Source organism: Onychomys torridus, chromosome 20 (assembly GCF_903995425.1).
Source record: "Onychomys torridus chromosome 20, mOncTor1.1, whole genome shotgun sequence".
Classification (NCBI taxonomy): domain Eukaryota; kingdom Metazoa; phylum Chordata; class Mammalia; order Rodentia; family Cricetidae; genus Onychomys; species Onychomys torridus.
Window position 1 is genome coordinate 14,886,853 of NC_050462.1, and position 24,304 is coordinate 14,911,156.

At 46.6% G+C, this 24,304-nt stretch overlaps 1 protein-coding gene across 7 annotated transcripts in view; it reads left to right on the forward strand.

The window, feature by feature from the left end:
- Tmcc3 (transmembrane and coiled-coil domain family 3) overlaps positions 1 to 24,304 on the forward strand; it is a 267,591-nt gene that overhangs the window by 219,451 nt on the left and 23,836 nt on the right. The window contains exons 1-2 of one of the 7 annotated variants that reach the window (XM_036169711.1): positions 10,548 to 10,731; positions 11,063 to 11,148. The exons of 3 other annotated variants lie outside the window; for them this stretch is intronic. In XM_036169711.1, coding sequence (XP_036025604.1) covers positions 11,107 to 11,148 — 42 coding nt within the window. In that variant the 5' untranslated portion in view covers positions 10,548 to 10,731; positions 11,063 to 11,106. 3 more of the 7 variants (XM_036169713.1, XM_036169716.1, XM_036169720.1) reach the window with 3 other exon arrangements.

A 24,304-nucleotide genomic window follows, 5' to 3' on the forward strand; every position in this document is an offset into this window, starting at 1 on the left:
GACACTGGGCTGAGCCCTCTTACAACTGTGTGAAATCAGCCCATTTTGAGCATCAGGTTCCTCCTGTAAGAGGTAACCGGTTCCTTATAAGGGTGTATGTGAGCTTGTGTCAGCTCACATACACCAAGGGCCTTCCCTGACTCCCTCTCTTAACTCACAACTGGCTTGGGTGCCCCGCCATCCAACCTGGGCCAACCTATCCTTTCACCCTGTGGATTCTTTCCAGCCCCCAGGCAGGAGGGATTGCTGCCTTCGGTGTGGAATGGATGGGTGCTGCATAGAAAATGAGGGAAGCGAGGAAGGCAGGAAAGCGTCCGTTGAGAGTTTCGTGCGCAGATCCAGCTATCGCTGTAATATTTGAGTTCACACCTTCCAAAAGCCAGAAAGGTCTGTCTCTTCAGAGTTCCGTGTTTAAGTACATCAAACAATTAATTAAGGACTTGGCTGTGGTTTTTATTTAAATACGTCCAATTAGGGAAGGCATATACCCTTATTTCCATATTTTAAATTTTATCTTCTCTCTGCTTTTGGCTTGTTGAAAATACTTGTTCCAAGATGCTAATTAGCAATATTTTTTTTTGCTTAGGTCTACTTTAGAATAAGTGAATTTCTTGTTGTTAAATCAGAATTCATTAGCTTTCCAAAGGAAAATTTCCCTCAATTTTCTTTTGTTGTGATGTTTTCAAGCAAATTAAATATGTACGACAGTAATCATGTAAATCACAAGTTGATATTACCTGTAGCCCAGGTCAGTGCTCACAAAGGCAGTAGTGACCACTCTACAATCTACTAAGCTTATTTATTTTGATGTTTTTATTTTTTTTATTTTTGGTTTTTCGAGACAGGGTTTCTCTGTGTAGCTTTGCGCCTTTCCTGGATCTCGCTGTGTAGCCCAGGCTGGCCTCGAACTCACAGAGATCCGCCTAGCTCTGCCTCCTGAGTGCTGGGATTAAAGGTGTGTGCCACCACCGCCTGTTATTTTTATTAAGATCTATTTTTATTTATGGGTATGTATGGAGGTTTGCATGTGAATGCAGTGTCTGCAGAGGTCAGAAGAGGGAGGGCATCAGATCCCTTGGATCTGCATTTATAGGCAGTTGCAAGACCCTAATGTGGATGCTAGGAATTGAACCCGGGTCCTCTGAAAGAACAGCCCATGCTGTTAACTTCTGAGCCTTCTCTCCAGCCCCTTCAGCTGCATTTAAATACTGACTTCGCCAACTGGATTGACAGAAATCCAGCATAGCTCTGTCCTCTGTCAAAAAATTTCTGCCTGTGACACCTTTGTTCACTGTGAAACAATTTGATCTTCATGGGAGCTGCTGTGTTCTTTATAGTTAAAGCGGGTTTTATAGCTTGAACATTCCCCCAAACATCTGTTGACATCCAGGCCTCCAGTGTCTCACAGCGGGACCTTATTTGGATGCAAAGCCTTTGTAGAGTTACAAGGCGGTTTGTAGAGTAGACTGGAAATCATTGTTACCAGCGTCCTTGTGAGAAGGGTAATTTGGACACAGTGCCAGCACACACCTAGGGACGCAATACAGAGACCAAGCTGTAAAGACCAAGGGTTTGGGCAATGAGTCTACATGCCAGCCAAGGAATGATGCCTCAGACACATGCAGAGAGGCGTGGGATCTTCGGTGTCTGGTGTCTTCACTCAGCCCTCTCTACTCTCAGATTTTGGGTCCAGGCTCCAGAGCTCTGAGAAAAGGAATTGCTGCCCGTTTAAACCACTGAGTGTGTGGAACTTATTACAGGAGCTCCAGGAAATGGATGTGCCCAGCTACAGTGATTCCTTGTTTTAATTTTATTGTTGTTGTTGTTGTGTGTGCATGATTCGTGTGTCGGGGAGGTGTCTACCATAGCACACTTGTGGAGTGAGTTCTCTCCTTCCACTTTATGTGGATTCTAGGGCTCAAACTGGGTCACATGGTATGTATAGGTGCCTTCGCTGACCCAGTGAACTAATGCTATCCTGGCCCAGCTACAGGTCCAAACTTAAGCAGTTTGATAGCTGGGCGGTTCTTGGTTGGTGGTAGGTGGCGCTCTGAGGCTCCTCCACGACAATTGTATTATTTACCATCTAAGCAAATGCAGCATTTTAATTTGCTTGTAGCAAACTCATGGAACCCCAGGAAATGTCCATGACAGCTCCAGTTTGCAACATCCCCGAGTGTAGAAATAAGAGAGCAAGCAGCTTAGGGCTGGTGGGGTGGATTTTTTTCTTATTTATTTTATTTGTTATGTATACGATGTTCTGCCTGCTGCGTATACGCCTGCAAGCCAGAAGAGGGCGCCAGATCTCATCACAGATGGTTGTGAACCACCATGTGGTTGCTGGAAATTGAACTCAGAACCTCTGGAAGAACAGTCAATGCTCTTAACCTCTGAGCCATCTATCCAGGCCAAGAGATGGATTTTTTTAAAGGTGCCTGCTGCTGAGCCGGATGGACCTGAGTTTGAGCCCCAGACCCCACAAGTGGAAGGAGAGAATTGATTCCTGCAGGTTGTCCTGTGATCTCCACAGATGTGCTGTGGAGAGCACACCCACATACATCTATACATACATACATGTACACACATATGCACATACATACATACATACATATGCACATGTGTATATATACATGCACATACATACAGATCTACAAATATGTATACCTGCATACATATACACACATATGCATACATACATGTACACAAACACACACAAAACTCAACAAAAGCCCACTCAGGGCTGGTCATCTTATGAGTCAGGTTACTTTTCAGACAACAAAAAAATTTTTAAAAGCCAGTATGTTATGTTTTTATTTTTTGAAAAGCTTTAATATGTATGGAATTATGATCCTGTACTACCCTCCCAGCTTAAGTGTGTAACTGAAGGCTGTCATGTGTTCACAGAGTCATGCAGTCACCACACCATCAACTTTAGAAAGTGTGCATCGCCCCAGAAGGGTACCAGTCGTCACTCTTCATCTGTCTCAAACCCCGGGCTCTGGCAGCCCGCTTCCTGTGTCTAGGATTTGCCAACTCTATACGTTTTCCCAAAGCGAAACTACGTATTTTTGTGGCCTGTCTGTCTGTCTGCTTTAACGTGTTTTAAGACACATCCATGTTGTAACGTGAACCAGTACTTTGTTGCTTTCAGGGATGAATAATATTCTGAGATTCTATGGTCATGTTTCATCATCTGATAACCTCTGGGATAACGCTGCTGTGAACTCTGGGCTTGCGAGTGTTTTCGACTTAGCTACTCTTCCCCTTGGGTCTATAGTAGGAGCGTGATTGCTAGGTCTCCTGGTAACGTGGTGTTTAAGCTTTGGAGGAAGTGCCAGAGTTTTCCAGAACGACTGCTCCGACATACATTCCCACCAGCAGCGTATGTGGGTCTGGTTTCCCGTGTCCTCACCATCACCCACGATCCCTTTTGTCTGCCGAGTGGTATGGCACGGCGGTTCTGTAGTGAATTAAGTTTTTTCCGTGAAAGTTGTTGCTGTATTCATTACACACCTTACTAGGTAAAACAGCCTTAACTTAGAGGCCAGCACTCTAACGTCAACATCAGCACCTGTTCTTCCCTGTATTCCTTCTAGTCACTTCTTAAAGCTGTTTGTCCAGGTTAGAACAGCTGTTGTGAGTTTAATCCTGTGACTTCTGTTCTGCTGATTCGGCAGGAGACCAGAGCCCCATGGTCCTTCCCACCATGGGCTCCAGGACTGGAAGGCTTAGGGCGGTGGCTAGCCCAGTATGCCTCGCACGGATGCTCATCCCGTGTCATCCTAGACAAGTGGACAGGATATTTGCTCATCATTTCCCCAAGGGGTTAGCTGCTGCTTCGTGGGTATGATAAACATTTTCCCACCATAGCCAGCCGGAAGTCAAGATCGAATCCATGAATCCATGAATCCATGCCGTCTTTGGAGAAGAGCTGAGCAACTGTGAATGCCCCCATGAAGAACGCTCAGCACCGAGCCAGAGATAAAAGAAGGAACCAGCCACCAAGGCTGTGTGGCAGCGTGAGCGAGCTACTCGGGGCTCTCGGAACCCTGGTGGTAGTACTCAGTCACACAGTGAGATGGGAGATGCCCAGCTCATGGTAGGCACTCAGCAAATGTTCATTTTTCTTTCCTTACACAGCTCCGCTGTGAGCGTCAGATATTTTTCTCCACGGATCGAGTCCAGCTTCAGATATGGCAGAACACAGGATTGATTGTATTGTTTAGATATCTTCTCCTCGCAGAGAAATAACAAGCTCTTGACAAAAACCTAGTACCGGTGGAAATGGATACTGCAATTTGGTAACTGCTGAGTGACACATATTTGCTAAACAGGTCTTGAGAAAGCTCACCTGGAAGAGTGGGAATGGGAGACTCCTGAGAACGGTTGTAGCCTCCTTGCCAGGTATTTTATTTGTTAAAAGAAAAAAAAAAAATCATCTTTGGAAGGTCCCAACCTAATTTTTTTTAAATAAAATATTGACGGGCTTAAGAGTTCAGACTACCGTATATGAAACTCAAGTGTTAATAGACAGGAAGGTGTCGGATCCTTTCTGAAGCCTCCTTGCCTTGATTTTTGTTTTTTGTTTTTTCTGAAAGAAAACGCTGGTCTTTTGGTCACTGGGTCTTTTTTTAGCCCTGCAGGGAAGTCATAGTAACAGGCTTCATGTCTGATTGGGTTCCATGGCAACAAAGGTTGTGGCTTTATTAAAAAAAAAGAGAGTCGAGCATGCCAAGAAAGATAAAAATCAGGTCATGGAAGACGTCCGAAGGAACGCATGCGTCTTAAGGACCACACACCCTGGAACGGGAAAGATTTCCCGTTGGGTATCAGTCTCGGTTGTGAGCGTGAATCCCAGAGTTGCCAGCGAGGTCACAGAGATGAGGGCCTCTCTCTTTAAAACTCATTGGCATCGCTGCCTTTTGCATCTTCTGTTTAATCTCTCGATATGTTAGGAAACATCAGAACAGCTTTGTGAAGAGCCTAGCTGGAAAGGATTCTGGTTTTGAAGGTAGAAAGGGACTCTATGGCATCCCTTTGGGAACTGTGAAGACAGCTGTAAGTTGTACGACCGTGTGGGAGGGCCGATTAGAGGCAATTATAAGTGGATCCAGCTCTCCCCGAGTCAAAGCTTGCTCTGTGATTTCCAAGCTGGAGCTTGGGGGGGGGGGGGGGGGTGGTTCTCATCCTTGCTCCTCAGTTAGAAATGCTGATTCCAGGCCACAGACACAGGGCCGGCTGGCAGTCGCTAGACGCAGTGTGTGGCCAAGCAGAGCTGTTGGGCCGACCGTCCTCACACTAGCTGAGGAAATGGTGAGGAGGTTGAGTCAGCTCCTGCCTCACCTGCATGCACTTTGCCAAGCTGCCCTTGCTCTCTCCCAGGGTGCAGTCCGCCTTCCCCACCTCATCACCTCATGCTGATACTGAAAGTGAAAGAAATGGGGGGTGTGGGGGGCCAGTTAAAGGCCAGGGTGTCATCCTGTCTCTTACCCTTTCAACACGTTCTGACATGCGTCCTTGAAGGCAGGTTTCATTAGTCACGTACCTACCTCTGCCTCATGCTGAATCAGAACCTTCGCGGCTACGCGGACCCTGATGATTCAACGTAGCAGGTAGTGTTGGTCTGTGAGGAAAGAAGTAGCTCACCACGCACGTCGTCCCGGGTCTCCCAGCCCTCGTTAATCAGTCCTGGGGGGAAATTATGTAACTCAGTCAGGCCTGGTTCCTTTCTCACAGTGGGGTTGACCCGGATTGATGCTTCCCAGACTTCCCCTGCACATAACTACCTGGGCTCCAGCTTAAGACGCAGAACCTTATTAGAAATTCTGATTCACTGTCTGGGGTGGGGCAAGGAGGGGAAAGTCCCCAGGTGATCTTACAAGTGGATGTTCTGGAAATACCACTCATCCAGCTCAATGATGTCAAACTGTAGTTGGAATAAAAAAAACAGGGGTAGAGCTTCCGGGAGAAGGGACGCTGTTCTATACAGATTCCCCTTGGTCGGGATTAGGTGATGGCAGCCAGGCTCAGAAACAGGGCCCCGCTTTCCCAGACAGGGCTCTCCACCATGCTTGCCCCCCCCCCAACCTGTCTAAGGAGCCAGAAGGGGCGGTGCTGGTGAAAAGCCTTCACTCCTGGTGCGGCGAGTTCTGGAGCAGTGCAACCGTGAACACGTGTGTGTGTGTGTGTGTGTGTGTGTGTGTGTGTGTGTGTGCGCGCGCGCGCGCGGTGTTGGTTAGATGTGTTCACTCAGCGTTACTTCCAGTGTGTCTGAGGCAACGGCAGAGACAGCAGAATTCCCTGGGGAGGTTGGTTGAAAACAGTGACTCTGAGCCCTAAAGATTCCATAGGGCCAACCCAGAGCCTGGGCATCCACCTTTTTTTTTCTTCCGGAGGCAGGGTTTCTCTGTGTAGCTTTGGTGCCTGTCCTGGAACTCACTCTATAGTCCAGGCTGGCCTCGAACTCACAGGGATCCTCCTGCCTCTGCCTCCCAAGTCCTGGAATTAAAGGCGTGGCAGAGATTTATTTATTTAATGTTTATGAGTATTTTAGCATGAAAGGTTTTATGGGGAGGGGGCGTCTTTTTAAGATTTGAGACTAAACTAGAAGAAACCAACCCTCCTCCCCAGACCTCCTGAGTAAAACTAACTTCAAGTTCAGACACACGTGTTTAGCATGAGGAAGACCAAATTCGGCCACTTAAATGGTGGAAGTACACGTAACAGAGCCAGGGCCTTAGAGAGCAGCCGGCTCACCTAAGAAGCTGAGTTTACTGATGGGGTCATGAACTGCTGAAGCAAACACATTTCGGTGTGTGTCTCCTCTGTGCTCTGTGCGTGCCTAGGTTTTGTGTTTCCTGCTGAGCAAAGATTGAATGACATCATTAAGTGAATTGTCTGAATTATGAAGGCTCACCTTTTTTCCAACGAGCTTAATTTAAAAAGTGTGAGTTCAGAGGTGCCAAGATGGCTCAGAGGTTGAAAGAGGCTCAGAGGCTGCTCTTCCAGGTGGACCCAGGTTCAGTTCCCAGCACCTGTGTGGTGACGTAACCACCACCTGTAACTCCAGTTTCAAAGGATCCAACGCCCTCTTCTGGCCTCCATGGGCACTGCCTGCAAGTGGTACACACACACACACACACACACACACACACACAGGCAAAACACCCATAAACATAAAATAAAAATAAAATAAAGCTAAAAAATATTTTTAAGTGAACGTTCATTGGAAACAATAAATTCCATAGTACCAAAGGTCTTGAGGTGAAAACTAAAGCCTCTGCCCCTCCCCCCACCCTGCACCCACCCCGCCATGCATAGAGAGGTTATATTTGCTGTGCTTCTTCACAGACACAGTCTCTGTGCAGACGCATCTACCATTTAACCCATTGACATACACACTGTCCAAGTTCCTTCCAGGATGTGGCCGGACTTTGTTTTCCCTGTATTTGTTTGGACTTATAATATTATATTTCAAATCTCTGTCCTTTTTTCTGTAACCTCATATGTATTAAAGCAATCTTGTGTGTGTGTGTGTGTGTGTGTGTGTGTGTGTGTGTGTGTGTGTCAAGCTACAGCTTCAACACCGTCCTCCACCCCCCCCCCCGCCACCTGCTCCCCTACCCCCAACACCTGCTCCCCAACCCCCAACTGCCCAAATAGATAGATATATTACTAAAGTAAAAGTGTTTGTGTCAAGGATAAGTACAAATCATTGTCCTCCCAAAGCTGGTACCATCTCTTTTTTTCTGTTTGTTTTATTGATTGATTTTTGCCACTGGGTCTCTATGTAGGGCTGACTATCCTGGAATTTGCTCTGTAGACCAGGCTGGCCTTGAACTCACAGAGACCGGCCTGCCTCTGCTTTCTGAATGCTGCTATTAAAGGCATTCACTACCACACCCGGTGCTGATGCCGTCTTTTATCCACAGCCTGATCTCCTAGCTTGGCTGCTGCCAAGGCAGGAAAACAGGTCCCTGTCTGTGACCTGAGACTTCTTCACCCAAAGACCCCTGGCTTGAAAGAATGAAGTGAGCTCTTGGTGAGAAAAAGAATTTAGAATATCCCTGCAGTGTCGTGAGGGAGAAGAGGCGAGAACAACCCCCAGGCAGGTAGTTAGCTGAGTTTACTGAGGGCTTGAGGTCACAGCGACCCTAGATCCTGAGTCCTGTTTAGTTTGAACTGAACTTGGGCTGCTGGTGGACAGTGTGATGTTGGAGTTTCAGTGGACAGCTGCTCTCGGCCTCTGATGGTACTTGAAAGTACCATCCACTGAAAATGTGTCTAAAGCATCTGACCTGAGTGGAGCCACGCAGCCCACTGGAGAGCCCACTGGCTCACTCTCATGAGCACATGACCAACAGGAAGCTGCCGCTCTGCTATGGCCTGCCGCCACAAGGGCATTTTGAACCCTGCATCACTAGCCCAGGAGAAGATTTGAAATTTGGAGGCACGGTGTCTGTTGAACACACATTACTTTCATACTATCATAAAGTCTAAAATTTTTATATTGATCCTCCCATGTCAGGTCAAGGGCCATCTATAGTTTAGGTGTTTTCATTTGAATTAAAAATTAAATTTGTATTGAAAATAAGCAGAATAAGCCCAGCCCCCCCCCAAAAAAAACATGCTTTTCTTATGGAGTGTTCTGTTGACTTAACATTTTGTTTGAGGTATGACCCATTTGCTAGCATTTATTATTTAGCACTTTTTAAACCCTGATTTGAACTACGACAGAGAGAGACCATGCAATATTAACTCCAGGAGACACGCTTCTTCCTAAATATTACAGTGCAGTTACACGCAGACTAGACTTTATTAAACTGGCAAAATTCTCTGTTTCTAAACCCCATTGCCCTTTCCTCTCCCCCACCCCCCACCCCCAAACAGTTAGATCAATACCTCTGAAACCACCCAGCAATTTTGGGATCTTTGCATTCGTTATTTAACGTGAAGGGCAGGAAACTCCCGGTTCCCTTGGCCCATCCCGGCCCTAGCCTTCCTTATGACTTGAGGCAATTCAAATATTTGAGACTCTGCGAGTACAAGGAAGGTCAAAAGGGAATTAAAGATGGGGTGACTGACAGCGCGAGAAAGCTTGTAATCTGCTGCGTGGGTGAAGAACTCAAATGATAAAACAAAGCAGTGCAGAAAGGGCAGGAGGAAGTAGGAACTATCTTCTGTCTGCAAGGGTATTAGGTCCTCTTCTGAGCTCGTTAAATCCCGAGAGACAGTTCCTTAGCTGAAAGCAGAGTCGTCTCAAGAAGGTGAATTCACTTGCCCAGGGTCACACAGTTAACAAAGAGGCAGAGCTGGGGCTTGAGTGGTTCCGGCTAACCCTTGAAATCCATGCCCGCCTGGAGTAAAGGGCTCCAGGTACTAGTCCAGAGCGCTAACCAAGACACCTGTGCTTAACGTCTGGAGAACCTCAAGTTCATCACGTCTAAAGCCGAACCCTCTAGCTCACGCCCCTCTTGGCTACTGTGTGGATGATCTTAAGCCTCCAAGAGACTGGAACAGAAATGGTGGTGTTCTGTCTCTGCCCTCTAACCCCCCTCAGCCCCCCCTACTCAGCTCCTGCTATTTGATTCTACCTTCTCTTCCTAGAGGCAAATGCTGTCCCTGGAGCCTGGGGTACCATCCTCCAGTTTTGACCACCCCTGGCCTCTGCTCTGCTATACTAATGCGGCCTTGCATCCCCTCTACCCAAGCATCTTCAATCCTGACTGCAAGGATTCCGGGCTGTCAGGGGCCTGGCAGATGAGCTCAGATTGATTTAAGTGGAGGCATTCAGGGTCTGATCCCTGCGGGCCTCCGGGCCTCTGTGCTTCTGCCGTCTCAGTTTCTCAGACCATGATTTCTCCAAATTTGTCTCTCTCGGCTTGCTAATCTGCAACAACTTTAGACAAACAAATCCGCCTTTCTGCTGTAGAAAGAAAAGAAGCCCAGCTCCTCCCTTTTGGCGCCTCTTCCCTGGAGCTCCCTCAGCACCAAGTACGCCTGTCCTCTGACTTATCAGGGGCTGTCATTGTTCCTTCCTCTGTGGCCACTAGACAAGAAGTGGGCTGTATATCGCCTGTGCCTCTCTGGTTGTGCCTGACACTCAAGTACCCTGAGCATCTGCCTTGGGAAAGGGTCAACAGAAGAAGGGGTCTCCTGACTCTGCACGTGGCCTGCACACCACTGCCACTTTCCAGCCTCAGCCCTGAGTGGCCGTTTCACAGCTGGCTGTGTGTGTGTGTGTGTGTGTGTGTGTGTGTGTGTGTGTGTGTGTGTGTTCTTTCTGCTACTTTGCATTTGCTCTGCCAACCTGGATTTGTTGAACCAAGGTCTTTTCCTCGTGGGCACCCAGGCGGACCAGCCAGGCTGAATGTGAATTGTCCTGCCCTCCCTGAGTCCTGTGCTAGCAGGCCTCTGCCCTGGTGGGCCTCTCTGCAGAGACAGTCTATGGCTTGGCCATCAGCACAAAGAGCCCATTTGTACAGCAGGGTGCTGAATACATCCCATTATTGCTGACAGTTGTTCTGGGCACAGTACAGGGCGTGGAGTTTCCCCCGAGACAAACACAGGAATATCCAGAGATAGTGTGAGTTGATCTCCAAAGTCCAGGGTGAGTCATCGGTAGGGTAGGTGCTGTGGAGAGTATCTGCCTGCCTGCATGCACAGTCGGCTGGCTGCCTTGGGCATGGTGGTGAGAGCCGAGCTGCTCTGCTCCCGTGTGTCCTGTGCTTGGTAAGTCTTTTACAGCCCCTGCGGGCAAATATGTATTGTCTGGCCTTTTGTAATTAATATCCTGCAAGATGCCCAAAAGAAATACAAATTACTCTGTCCCAGCTAGTTGCCTTTGCGCTTTCTCGAATCCCTCTCTGATTTCCCAAGTGGATTTCTCGGTCTTTAAATACCCCAACTCCTAGTACATTGCCACATCCCTTTGCCATTCACCCTTTTGAGAAGGGGTCGAGTGTGGGGGCTCCAGTGTTCAAAAGACCCCACCCCGCGCACTTGCCTGGTCTGACAGGCTCAGGAGCCTCACTTCCTACTCTGACATACCGTCTTCCCACAGTGTCCATCCAGCATTCCAGTTTCCTTGGAGACTCCAACTTCCACATGACACCTCTGTGTCACCTCGGGCCACCACAGGCAAGAAGGGTGTGGCATGGCGGACACTGCCCTGTGCGTGGGTGGGGGAGTAGACTGGGGGGAGGGAGTGTAGTGTGCCTTTGATTCCGGGCTCCCTTGCCCATCGTGGGACGTCTCTGGTGGGATGTGGTGTGCTCTGCAGAAGTACAGGATCTGGGACATGCGCGTCCTACCCTGGAGCTGCTGGTGACGCAGGAAGTCAGCATTTGTGTGGCTGTGTGGGGCTGTTGTGGAAGGCTTTAAAGAGTGGCCTTTTACTCATTAGATATTAAAATACTTCTTTATTTCCTTTTGTTTGTTTGGTTTGGTTTTTTCGAGACAGGGTTTCTCTGTGTAGCTTTGGTGCCTGTCCTGGATCTCACCCTGTAGACCAGGCTGGCCTCGAACTCACAAGAGATCCCCAAGTGCTAGGATTAAAAGCATGCACCACCGCTGCCCTGCTTGAGTTTTGTTTTTTAAGACAGGGTTTCTCTGTGTAGCCCTGGCTGTCCTGGAACTCCGCTCTGTAACGAGGCTGGCCTCAACTTACCTCCTCAGTGCTGGGATTAAAGACCTAAAACACCACTTCCTGGTGATATTAAAATATTTAATTTTACTTCAGTCTTTTTTTTTTCCAGTTGATTCTTCATCAAAGGTTTATCTAGAATGTCTTTTAAAAGGATATGTTCTTGGTAGCCCTCCTCTGGTCTTTAGAAACCACAAGAACTGGGGTTGTCAGAGGGAGAGGCAAGTTCAAGATGTTGACCACTCAAATCTCAGATGTTAAATTTCTGTTATTTAAAGAGAAAAAATTGGAGGATCCAGTTGTGCCAGCAAAAGATCCCGTAGCCTCAGCGTTGTGAGGGGCATGGCTAACAGCGCTTGGCATGCGGGGTGTCAGTGGGAATGAAAGAGAAATTGCCCCCCACAGCCTACTGCTTTTACAACAGTTTCAGCTGCTACACCCCCACCCCCACCCCCAGGCTGTTCACAAAGATCCAGTGTAGCCTTATCAAGCCACTGATTGGTGGACAGGTCATTCTGGAGGTGCCCTGTCCATGTTGGCACCCTTCCCACCTTTACAACCCCTTCATTTTCTCTAACCAGGGTGGGGGTCAGTGGGTTAGTTATACTATCGGGGTTAGCCTTCACCGTGGCTAGGGATTTTCTCCTGATCATATCCTTCACTTGCCTGGGTGTGACCTGATAAGAACAACGATCAGAAAGTCAAGACTAAATGCAGAGTGGCCTAAGGGCCTTTAAATCCAGGTCATAATTTAAATTGTAATATTACACAAAGGTTAAGTTATAGTGGAGATGATCATATTAAGTGAATCAAACCTGTCTTAGGCAGTTACCAGGCCTTCTTACTTGTAGTTCCTGGATTTTATATAGATATGTGAAATCATGTGTGTATGTATGTATGTCACAGAAAGTAAAATCAAAACCAGGAACGGAGTGGGGGAGGGGCTGTGGAGGGACTATGCTCAGCCAGCGATCTATAGCATACTGGTATGAAAATGTCTTATGTTACACAATGCCGGGTACAATGAAAACTGTTTTTCCTTGTAACTTTTTAAATGTTAAGAGGTGTGGGTATGGTGGCACGCCTTTAATTCCAGCACTTGGGTGGCAGAGGAAGGTAGATCTATGTGGGTTCAAGACCAGCCTGGTCTACATAGTGAGCTCTGGGCCATCTAGGGAGAGCTGCATAATGAGACCCTGTCTCAAAAAAAGATTATGTTTTTGTAAAAATGAAAGTAAAGTTATAGGGACAGAGCGTGAGGATTGGAAACGATGCTATTTGCTCTGTTACTTCACACAGTTTAGTACTCTCTTCCATAGGTTTTCTTTTGAAAACGACTGCAAAGTGCTAAATATTATGCAGAAGAAATATTGCACTAAGGAAAAAGAGAAGGTGGAACGCCCAAGAGCCAATGCCAGTTACAGACGTGCCCTGTGACTCTCTTTGACCGGGTGATCATTTCACAGCGCTCCCAGCCCTGAGATGCCAGCAGCCCTGTCCGAAGATTTCTGTTAATCATTATCCCGCCTCACCTAGGCCCTTGACCACCTGTGTGTGTATTCTAAGGAGAGTTGGCATCTGACCTTTATAACGCTTCCTTCTGAATATATTCCTGTTTGCTTGTTTTGGTTTCTGTTTGTTTGGGTTTGGTGTGTGTGTGTCGGGGGGGGGGGGGGGGGTATTGTTTTTTGTTTTGTTTTGGTTTTTGGAAGGATTTTACTAGGTCCCTGTAATGGCCAGGCTCTCACTGCGTAGCTCAGGCTACCTCAAACTGATGATGCTCCAGCCTCAGCGTCACCGGTCCCAGGATGTGTTCTTCTTTAACCTGCTTTATCTCCTCACACTCAGTCTTCTACGTTAGCCTGGCTCTAGCCCACGTGACTCCTCTGTGCACGTGCGTCTGTATGAGCGTGTATGTACACTCCCTTCGCCGAGGCCTTTGGGTTATCTGTGCGTCGTCTCTTGATTTTTCCTGGGGTTTGCTTTTGTGACTGATGCTCTTGTGACTACTTTTAATGTAGTCTCCTGTCTGAGTAGTCAGGTTTCTGGATCTTCAAGGCATGTGCATGTTCAAATGCCAGTTTTCAATAGTTTAGGAATCAGTTCTGTGTAAACATGTCCAGTTTGTCTTAGTCTGATTTTAGCACTGCTTCCATTCAAAATCCTACAACTGCCAATATGTACTTTAGTTAGCAAAGTTCTGTTCTGTTTCGGCTTCTGAGAAAGTAGCTTCAACCTTAAGGATATGGCTTTTGCTAAACCATTTCTGAAAGTCCAGATGAAACATTAAAGACTAGGAATCACAAACAAAACAGCTTAGCCCTTAGAAGTCACGTGAGAGCCATGTAACCAGTCTGTCTCTTTAGCCATCCCAAGGTAAGTGACACTGTCATGTGTCATGACACCAGGGATGGCAAGGGGGTTGGAGCGTGGCTAGCTTCTGAGAAAGGCTTCACTGTGTGGTATTGGTGTAATTATTAAGGCCACTCCACGTAGTTAAAAGGGAGGTTTATTTTGTGGGGTAACTTACAAATGAAGGGGTAGGTTGCAGGGTCTGGCAAAGGTATGGCGCAGTCCCGCAGTGTTCTCTGGAGAACTCTGCTTGGTCTACCTCCAGCATCCAGCGTCCCAGAACCAAGAGAAACCTCTGCTCTCGATCCTGGGTCTTCTGCTTCCTCCCTCAGCCCTGCCTTGTGGGCGTGATCATTACCAAAGCCTCAATGGGGGTTGGAACTTCCAGGCCAAGGCTGGGATGGCTACCCACTACAATGTGGTACTGTTGTACAAGCATCATGAAATACACTCCAAAGCTAGAGTACAAGGCTCAGCCTTTTGCTCCTAAGTACAAACCCGCATGCGTATCACTGTGCTGAATACCATGAGCAGCTGTAACATAAGGTGGGTTTGTGTGTATGCTTCTAAACACGGAGAAAACAATAAAAATACCAAGGACTTTTGCTTTAATGGTGCACCTGTATAGGGCACTCACCGTGAATGGAGCTTCCAGGACTGAAGCCGCCCTGCGTGAGTCAGTGGGTGACTCAGTGGTGAGGGACTGTGAGGGCCTGGGGCATTCATGGATAGTCCTGTAGATGCTATTTTTAGAAACTGGACTCTTGGGCACTACTAAAACTTACAAAACAATATTTTTCTTTGATAGTAAACTGATCTTAATATCACTTTTTATTTTCTAAAAATTTTTAAGTTCTTCGACTTTGTGACTTTTTCAATAACAGTTGACATCGTCTAGCTACACACCAGTTAAAAGAGACATTGTCTAGTTACACCGGTGGTTCTCAATCTTCCTAATACTGCGACTCTTTAACACAGTTCCTCATGTTGTGGTGACCCCCAACCATAAAATTATCTTTGTTGCTACTTCATATCTGCTACTGTTACAAATCACAATGTAAATATCTGATATGCAGGGTATCTGATATCTGACCCCAAGGGAGTCATGACCCATAGGATGAGAACCACTGAGCTATATAAAAATACTTTCTTACTCTGTAAGCTTTCTTCTATTTTAAAATGTTTGTTGTTTTATACTCTTTGAACTTTAAAAAGACAAAAAACAAAAAAAAAGCTGAGACTCAAACATACACATTAACCTAGGCCTTCCCATGATGGAGGTTATCCACACTGATGACTTCTCCCACATCCTGTCCCACCGGACAAGGTTTTCAGGAGCAGTAAAGCACACGGAGCCACCATATGGTGACAGTGGCATCTTCTCAGTGGCCTCCTGGAGGACCTGCTTGGTGCTGTCTTACAGTTAACTGTTTCGATTTTAATGACCTGTAGAAGGAGGGTAAGACAAAGTAACGATAGAAAGTACCCTGAGTACCTACACCAGGACATGGTCCTTTATTTCCAAGTGACACTGTCATGTGTCATGATGCCAGGGATACACATACACACACACACACACACACACACACACACACACACACACACACACACACACATATATATATATATAAACAAGAGCAAGAAAGAATGTGAAACAAAGTCTTTCAACTCTTCCCAGTCCATTACCCCACAGGTGACTATCATCCAGCATTCTTAGGCTATCCCTTCTAGAAAATTCCGTGTACATGCAGTACCCTTGTACACATCTACAATAGCCCGCTCCACCCCCTCCTGAAGCGCAGATGGATATGCACCAGAGGCATAACTCAACATCTTGCCTCTCCCGCTTCACAGTTTGCCTTGGACAGCTTCCCGTGGTCGACATTCAGCTCCGTTTCCATTTGAACCACCGTATCGTTTTCTGGTGCATCTTTTTTTTTAAGTGGTTCACTGTTGATGGTTGTCTGTGCCGTTTCCAAAACTGGAAGCGGGTGGTGGTGGTGGCAGAGGTGGAATCAGACTGTGGTAGTAGAAGCACTAGCCAGGGTTTGGAAAAGAGGCAAAGACTTAAACGCCTTCCCTTTCGTTCCTCATCTTCGCATCTCTTAGAGCTGTTTGGTTTAAAAACTATGTGGACACTCGAAGGAGCTAGATATCTGGGCCTGGTAACTCCAGTTACTTAGGAAACTGAAGCAGGAAAATTACAAGTTCAAAAGTCAACCTAGGTTTCAGAGTGAGTTCAAGACCAGCCTGGACAATTTGATCTCAAAATAAAAAGTAAAGCCAGGCGGTGGTGGTGCACGCCTTTGATCCTTGTACTCGGGAGGCAGAGGCAGGTGGATCTCTGAGTTTGAAGACAGCCTGGTCTACAGAAGAAGTTCCAGGACAGCCAGGAATACAGAGAGAAACCCTGTCTCACAAACAAACAAACAAAAACAATCAATCAATCAATCAATCAAGAAAGAGGGCTGAGAGCTGAGTATAGGTCATTGGTGGGGTGCTTGCCTATATGCATAAGGCCCCCCCATTCAATCCTCCATACTTCCCCCAAAGAGAGGGGGTGGGCAGAATATTTTTCCCTTCTCCTCATGATTGTGGAGAAGAAAAGTGTGATGCGTAGCTAAAACACGTGAAGAGTGGAATTGCATTTACAGCCTAGTGGCTGGAGATCTGGGGGTTCCAATTGTCTTCTCCCTTGGCTGTAGTGGCAACATTCCTGTGGCCACCGAACTATTTGCTGTAACCTCACTAACAGCCTTTTCTTGTGATCTCTTTGGACGTGGGAGATTCCCTGATGCGGAGCTTAGCTTTGCCTTAGCGTGTCTGCAAACATCCCTGCCCTGAGTAGACCCTGAGGGAGGGAAGGCATGGTGGAGCTGCGTGTCTGCGTGGGCCTCCAAACAAAGGTGAAGGAAGAGATGGAAGTCATCTGGGCAGGAGCACTTAGCCGGGCCACGGTTCACTGGGTCCGGCTGTTTGCTCTGGGAGAGAGGGAGAAAGTACAGAATGTCTTCAAAGACTGGATGGGGTCAGGGCGTGGAAGCCTGGAAAGTCCAGCTCGGGGAAGTTGAACTCCATCCTAAAGACGACAGTGTGTGAGTGACCATTGAAAGGAGTAGTCTGGGGACTACGGAGTCAAGGCCACAGCAGTGATCCAGCATGCAGTAGAAACGATTTGAGATAGACAAGTAAAGGCGGGTGAGCGAGCTGAAGGAAGGTCAAGGGGGGAAACGTGGTGGGTGTGGTGGGCAAGGGCGAGGGGAGGTTAGCCCTAAAGGCTGAGGGACTGTTAGTTCCACAGCATGACACTGAGAATAGATGTGTCAGACCTTGAGATTCGCGGCAAGAACAGTTGGAAAGATTTATTGAAATTGTTGGTAAAAGATGCTGGATGAATGGAAAGTTGATGATTGTACCCAAATCTGCTTGTCACTTAGTTCTTGCCTAATTACACTGTCACTTTGCCCCTGTTTATGGATATTAAGTTAGTTCCTTTGAAGGGTGGACCCCATAATGTGAAATAAACATACCCTTGTCTCTGATTACATGTGATTGCATGCTTGGAGTCAGTCCTGTGATGTGAAGTATGTGTTCACCGTCAGGTTCATGGTTACCCAGGATGAAAAGTAGTCAAGCCAGGCATCTTTGCCAGAGGATTGAGGTGTTTACAGGCATATTCACAATGGCCTTAATAATAAAACATGTGAAGTGGTAAGAGCATCAGAGCCACTGGAATATAGACCAAAGCAGTGAAGGCATTAGAGCTACTGAAGTGTAGACCAAAGCAGTGAGGGCATCAGAGCCACTGAAATATAGAGACCAAAGCAGTGAGGCCATCAGAGCTACTGAAGAATGGAGACCAAAGAAATGTTAGTTAATCAGTTTCAGGCTAATATCTCGGGCTGAATGAGGTTTCAGAATGTTCTTGGTTGATGAATATCAAACAGATGGTCCTCTAACATTTTGAAATGCTGAATAAAGTAGGTGGACTGAACTGAATTAATGAAGCATTACCATATTGTAGATAACATGACATTGTTCAAAGCCTTGGAGTCAAGTTCATCAGCTTTCCCAAGGCCAAGGAAAGGAGAAGAAAAAAAAAAAAACAAAAAAACTACCGTTCAAATATCTTAAGGAGCCAGCACGAATAAAGTCTATTAAGAAGCCTATTTGACCCTTTGGGCATACAGACAGTAGGTTTTCAAACGATGGTTCTGAACACAGGCAGTTCTGTGATAAGCTCAAAGCAGGTGCCCCATCTGAGTTCTCACGGTCTTGGGGGCGGGGAGTGAGGACTGTAAGTGGGGTACCAGACGCATGATTTGATCCACTGTCCTAATCAAGGAAGAACGATACCTGGCATTGAAACTCCCAAGCAGCCTTCCCAATCACTGCCGTAGGTGGTGGTGGTTTTTCCTTGTTGCTGTACTAAAAATGCCTGGAACAGAGCGACTCACTGTACAGGGGGACCGTCGATCATGCATCGATCATGGCAGCAGGCGGGAAGCAGAGAGCGATGAGTCCATTGCTCAGATCACAGGCCAGGACGCACACCCACTTTTAGAGTGGGTCTCCCGCATCAACTAACCTAATTAAGAGAACCTTTCAAAGGCATTCCCAGAGGCCAGCCTGATCCCTCCAGGTGTGCTTGAAGCTTGTCTCCTGGGTGGCTCCAGATCCCGCTCAGGGGTCAGGTAACAGTAGCCATCACATCTCCCCCATAAGAGACCACCCCCCCTTTAGTAACATAATCCAAGTTTGTTTTTCTGGACAGAACTTTTGTCTCAGTACCTAGTTGGTTGAGGAAGTAGGTGACCACAGCACTACCGTGCTGCTAGACTGTAGGGTTACGTAGGATGTGATGTGCCACGGGATTCTTTTTTGTAGTCCGCAAGGGAATGACCTGTTCCCTCCAGAGAATCTTCTCTAACTCCTGCTTTATCTTTTGGTCTGAAGACAGCGCCTTTGTAATCTGCCCATCCCCTGATGGAAAGAACCACGGCTACCGAAAATAACTGGAGTTTGTCTAGTGTTGATAAAGGTCTCCAGGGGAGAAATTAGTGGAAATGCCCTAAATGACCAGTTGTGCCTTTTAGAAGCAAAATGATTGGTTGTCTATCGTGTGGTAGATATGTGATAGATAATATTCTCTTAGATAAGAACTTAACCTTAGCTTCAAGTGTGTGTGTGTGTGTGTGTGTGTGTGTGTGTGTGTATGAGAGTGTGTGTGGTGTGTATTGTGTGTGAGAAAGTATGTGTGTGTATGTTTGTGATGTGGGGTGTGTGTGTGTGTGTGTTTTAACAGTAGGTGTAGTTACACGATCCCTGACTCCCAGACACAAGCCTACTTAGCCTTGGTATGCAGTAACACAGGAATATATTGACTAAATCAGACACATCCATTCTTGTGCGGTCTTCTGTGACCTCACAGCACATGAACCAAACATGAAACCCCTGAAATACAGTCCAGTCACAGCTCTGGAACTTTGTGCACTTAGTAAGAAAGTAGACCAGTGGTTCTCAACCTGTGGTTCGCAGCCCCTTTGGGGGTCAAACAACCCTTTCACAAGGGCTGCCTAAGGCCACCTACATATCAGATATTTATATTACAGTTCATAGCAGTAGCAAAATTATAGTTATGAAGCAGCACTAAAAATTATTTTAGGGGGGGCTGGAGAGATGGCTCAGCAGTTAAGAGCACACTGGATGGTCTTGAGTTCACTTCCTAGCACCCACATGGAGGCTCACAACCATCTATAGTAGGCTCTAATGCCCCTCTTCTTTCATAAAGGCATACCTGAAGACAGAGCACCCATATCCATCAAATAAATAAATAATTTTATAGTTGCGGGGTCAACATAACATAAAGAACTGTTCTAAGGGGTCGCAGCATTAGGAAGGTTGAGAACACTGACATCAAAGGCTGAGCATCATAGTGCACCTGCAGTCCCAGCAAACAGGAGCTGATGCAAAGTCCCTAGTTCAAGGCCAGCCTGGGCAACACAGGGTGACTGGTCTCAAAAAAAGATTTTTAGTTGGGTGGTGGTGGTGCACGCCTTTAATTCCAGCACTGGGGAGGCAGAGGCAGACGGATCTCTGTGAGTTCAAGGCCAGCCTGGTCTACAGAGTGAGTTCCAGGACAGCCAGAGCTACACAGAGAGACCCTGTCTTAAAAAAAAAAACAAAATCAAAAACAAAACAAAACAAAAACAAAAACAAACAAAAAAAAAAACTGAAACCAAAGCATAAGAGTAAAAATAAATCACAACTTTTTTTGCCTCATCTTGCATTCATACCCACAGAATGACCCATCGGTCAACTCAGTTTTAAATACCTTAGGTAATTTTTTGTTTCGTGACGTTGCACTCGGTAGTGGACTTCACATATGTGGTGGTCTCCAGGTGGTCTGTCTTAGCTGGGTTCTTTCCTTGCTTTCGGTTTGAGTTTGTTTTTGTTTTTGTTTTTTGTTTTTTCTTTTCCTTTTGAAACTACCTTCAAGCTTACGGCAATCCTCCTGCCTCAACTTCCTGAGTGTTAGTTGTGAACTGCCACAAGCATCTGGGTAGCTTTTCAAGTCTCCACCCCCAAGTCCATATCAGGTGTCTCGTTCCCAGAGCCTCCCTGAGTCACCCGGCTTCCTCACAGCTTCCTCTTTGGCCCGTTCTCTGTAACACGTACTGCATTCTCCTACACACAAGTAATTCACGTGCCTCCCCACCCAAACAGCGGACACTCCCAGGGCCAAGCTTATCATGTCCCTATCTGTCTGTGACTTCAGATCTGGTAGCATACTGCCTGGCTCACAAAGCAGATGGGGAGTGGAAGGGGGAGGGGCATTTTCCAAATAGAAATTCTGAATTTGGGTGGGCTGGTTTGGAACCTAACTTAATCAATTCTGACAGCTATCACAGAAACAATGCGGCCTGTGTACGTGAGCCCTATGTGTACTTTTCAGTTAAAGCCAGCCTCTTGCAGAAACATTGGCTCTCGAAGTAACCATTATGTAATGAGACAAGACATCAGCCCAGGGTATGTCAACATGGTATTTAGGGATTGCTGTGTTTCAGACTTTAAAATGAAGCATTTCCATGTCTAAATCAGGTGCAACTCATTTATCCCCCAGATATTAGTGCCTAGCTGTAGACCTTACCCACTTCCATTACTTTTGCTTTATACTTTATATTCTATTTACACGTGCGTGCGTGTGCACACACACACATACACACACTTATCAGATAGCATCACAGGCGTGCTGGAAACTAAAATGCAGTACACATTTACAGACTAATTAATGGTCTTTCTGTAAAATGATGATTTTGACAGCTCTTGGGTTTTCATGGTCTAAGTTTTTTTTAACCTCATATTACTTTTTTTGAGATATAACTTACAGTAACTCACATATATTTTAGATGTGTGGTTGCATGATTCCTACCCGGCATGGAGTAACTGTCACCGGGGTCAGTATTGTCGGTGGCCTGGTGCTCCTTAGCGCCACCTTCTGGTGACTCACTGTCCCAAATTCTGCAAGGGTAACCACTCTGCTAGCCTCAGCATGAGTGTTTTTATGCTTTTTTAAAAGTATTACATGCAGGAGTTTCCTCCACAACAGTGGTCCTCATCTCTCCCAATGCTGCGACCCTTTAATACATGTTGTGGTGACCCCCAGCCATAAAATTATTTCCACCACTACTTCATAACCAGTGTTGCTACTGTTCGGAATGGCAATGTAAATATCCGAGATGCAGATGGTCCCGGGCGACCCTTGTGAAAGGGTCATTTAACCGCCAACGGGGTGGAGACCCATAGGTTGAGAACCGCTGCTCTGTGGTATTACATATTAGCACTCATTTGCCCCTTTGCCTTTAAAAGACTGGTTGCGTGGTTTTCGTTTTGGCCACCCTGACGCTGCAGAAGGACACATACTCAACTTGCTAATAACTCAGTGTATTTAATGAGACCCTTGCTATTGGGTGTCAGTACAGGATTGCTGAGTGTGAGCCTGCAGAGACCGTGCGGGCTGTAGAGTTCAGCCACGCGGCTCCCTCACACAAGGGTCCTAAGGCCTGAAGTCAGCTCCAGCACAGGCTGCTATACCGCCTGGGTCAAGGTGTCTTCCTGAGGTCACTGTGTGTGTCACAGTTCGTGTTATAGTCTGTGGAGGATTGCATTGACCGCTTTGCCCATTGTGGTGACGAAAACAACTTAAGGAGCTTTAGTTCAGCTCCTGGTTTGAGAGGGTGTTCAGTCCATCGTGACAGGGAAGCATGGCAGCTGGCCAGTGGTCTGAGTGTGAGGTCGCCACTCCTCACATTTTGAGAGACAGGAAGCACAGAGTTGGGCTGGATGCAGAGCAGGCTATAACTTGCAGAGGCTCCTTAATAATTTGCCATATAGGGGCTGGAGAGATGGCTCATTGGTTAAGAGCACTGGCTGCTCTTCCAGAGGACCCAGGTTCAATTCCCAGCACCCACATGGCAGCTCACAACTGTGTGTAACTCCAGTTCCAGGGGATCTGACACCCTCACACAGACACACACGGAGGCAAAACACCAGTGCACATAAAATAAAAATAAATAAAGTGAAAAAAAAATTGCCATACACACCAGCCAAGCCTCATCTCCCCATGTCCCAAATAGTGCTACCATCTAGGGACCAGCCGTTCACCTCCTGTGTCTCTGGAGCACACTGTAGTCCCAAACCCTGACAAGAGCCCTGGTCAACAGGAACACAATACTGCCAAAACCTGACAGTGTTGACTCTTACTTGGCAAGAGTTTCGGTTATTTAGAGGCTTCGGTCTCTCACCTGGAACACACCCACCTCCCTCTCAGTGCCAGTGAAATGAAGGGTAACTGACTCTGGCCGAGAAACTGGTCTTTAAACTAATTCCTGTGTTTTTATAGCATTTTTAGTTTCAAGTATTGTCTTGAATGTCTTGTGTTCTTAAATGTGATCCTTTCTAAGCTCTGATTACACACACACACACACACACACACACACACACACACACACACACACACACCAAAAACCACAGAATTATTCTTAGGATGGGAAGTCTTAGGATAAATTCTGTTTCTGTGGTCTCTGCATGTAAAAACAAACAAATCCTTAATCTTACTTAAACCTTCCTGCCCAGGCAGCAGTGAGTCACAGAAAGTTTCATAGAAAGGATTCTGAAGGGGAGAGATTGGTGGATTTATAGCAAAGGGAAATCAATCCTTTGTTGACCTACTGGCCAGGGAGTAACCACAGAGCATCCTTCAGAGAGTTAGAGTCTCTAGATATAGTTAGCAGGGGCTGGAGAGGTCGTTCAGTGGTTAAGAGCCCTGGCTGCTCTTCCAGAGATTCCCGGTTCAATTCCCAGCACCCACATGGCAGCTCACAACTGTCTATAACTCCAGGTCCAGGGGATCTGACATCCTGACACAGGCATGCATTTAGGTCAAACACATGAAATAATAATAAGTAAAATAGATACAGTTAGCAAACGGGGGGGGGGGGGGGTGGGAGAATTTGTCTTTTTCCAATTCTAAAGCACTTTCACACAGGATTCAAACCATCGGTTGGTCGTGGAATTAATGGAACGAATAGTAGGTAGTATTTTATGTTTTCACGTGGAAAAGCAGAAGTTACATCATAGCAGATACTCATCTCCTTACCCCAAGTCAATAGTGGCAAATTTCATACTTGTGTGTTTGTGTGCATCTATGTTTGTGTGTGTGCTAATGTGGGGTGTATGTACATGTGTTGGCAACGGCAGGGGTGGGGTATTCCTAATGTTGCTCTTGGCTTTGGATGTTAACACATAAAGTTTCTACCTTCCTAAAGTGCATTGGATTTAGTATGTGGTAACCAACATTTTCAGCCCTTGCTCTCTGTCCGAGGCCAGTTAAGCATTCACAAGCACAGCACTGTTCAGGACGACCTCCCAGTTACCCTGTGGCATAGACACACTGTCCTCATTTTACACATAGGAGATTAGGCACACAGAGAAATCACTTATACAAAGTAACACAACACGGCAGAACTGCAGCTTGAATCAAGCTGGTTTGGGTCAGAAATCTGTGCCTCCGGCTCTCGCTTATGCCCCAACCTGGTCATTGACCTCTCGGTAGGACACGTGGCTATGGAATCCCAAGAAATCTGAGCCGCCTGCTAGCTGTGTGCGCCGTGAGTTGGCCCAGGCAGGCTGTTTCCTCTGTTTTGGAAATACAGTCAACCCAAATATAGACTTGGATTTTAAGATGGGTCATGATAGGGTGTTTATCTTTAAAACCGCAATTCACAGTTCCTTTTATTTCTTTGCGGA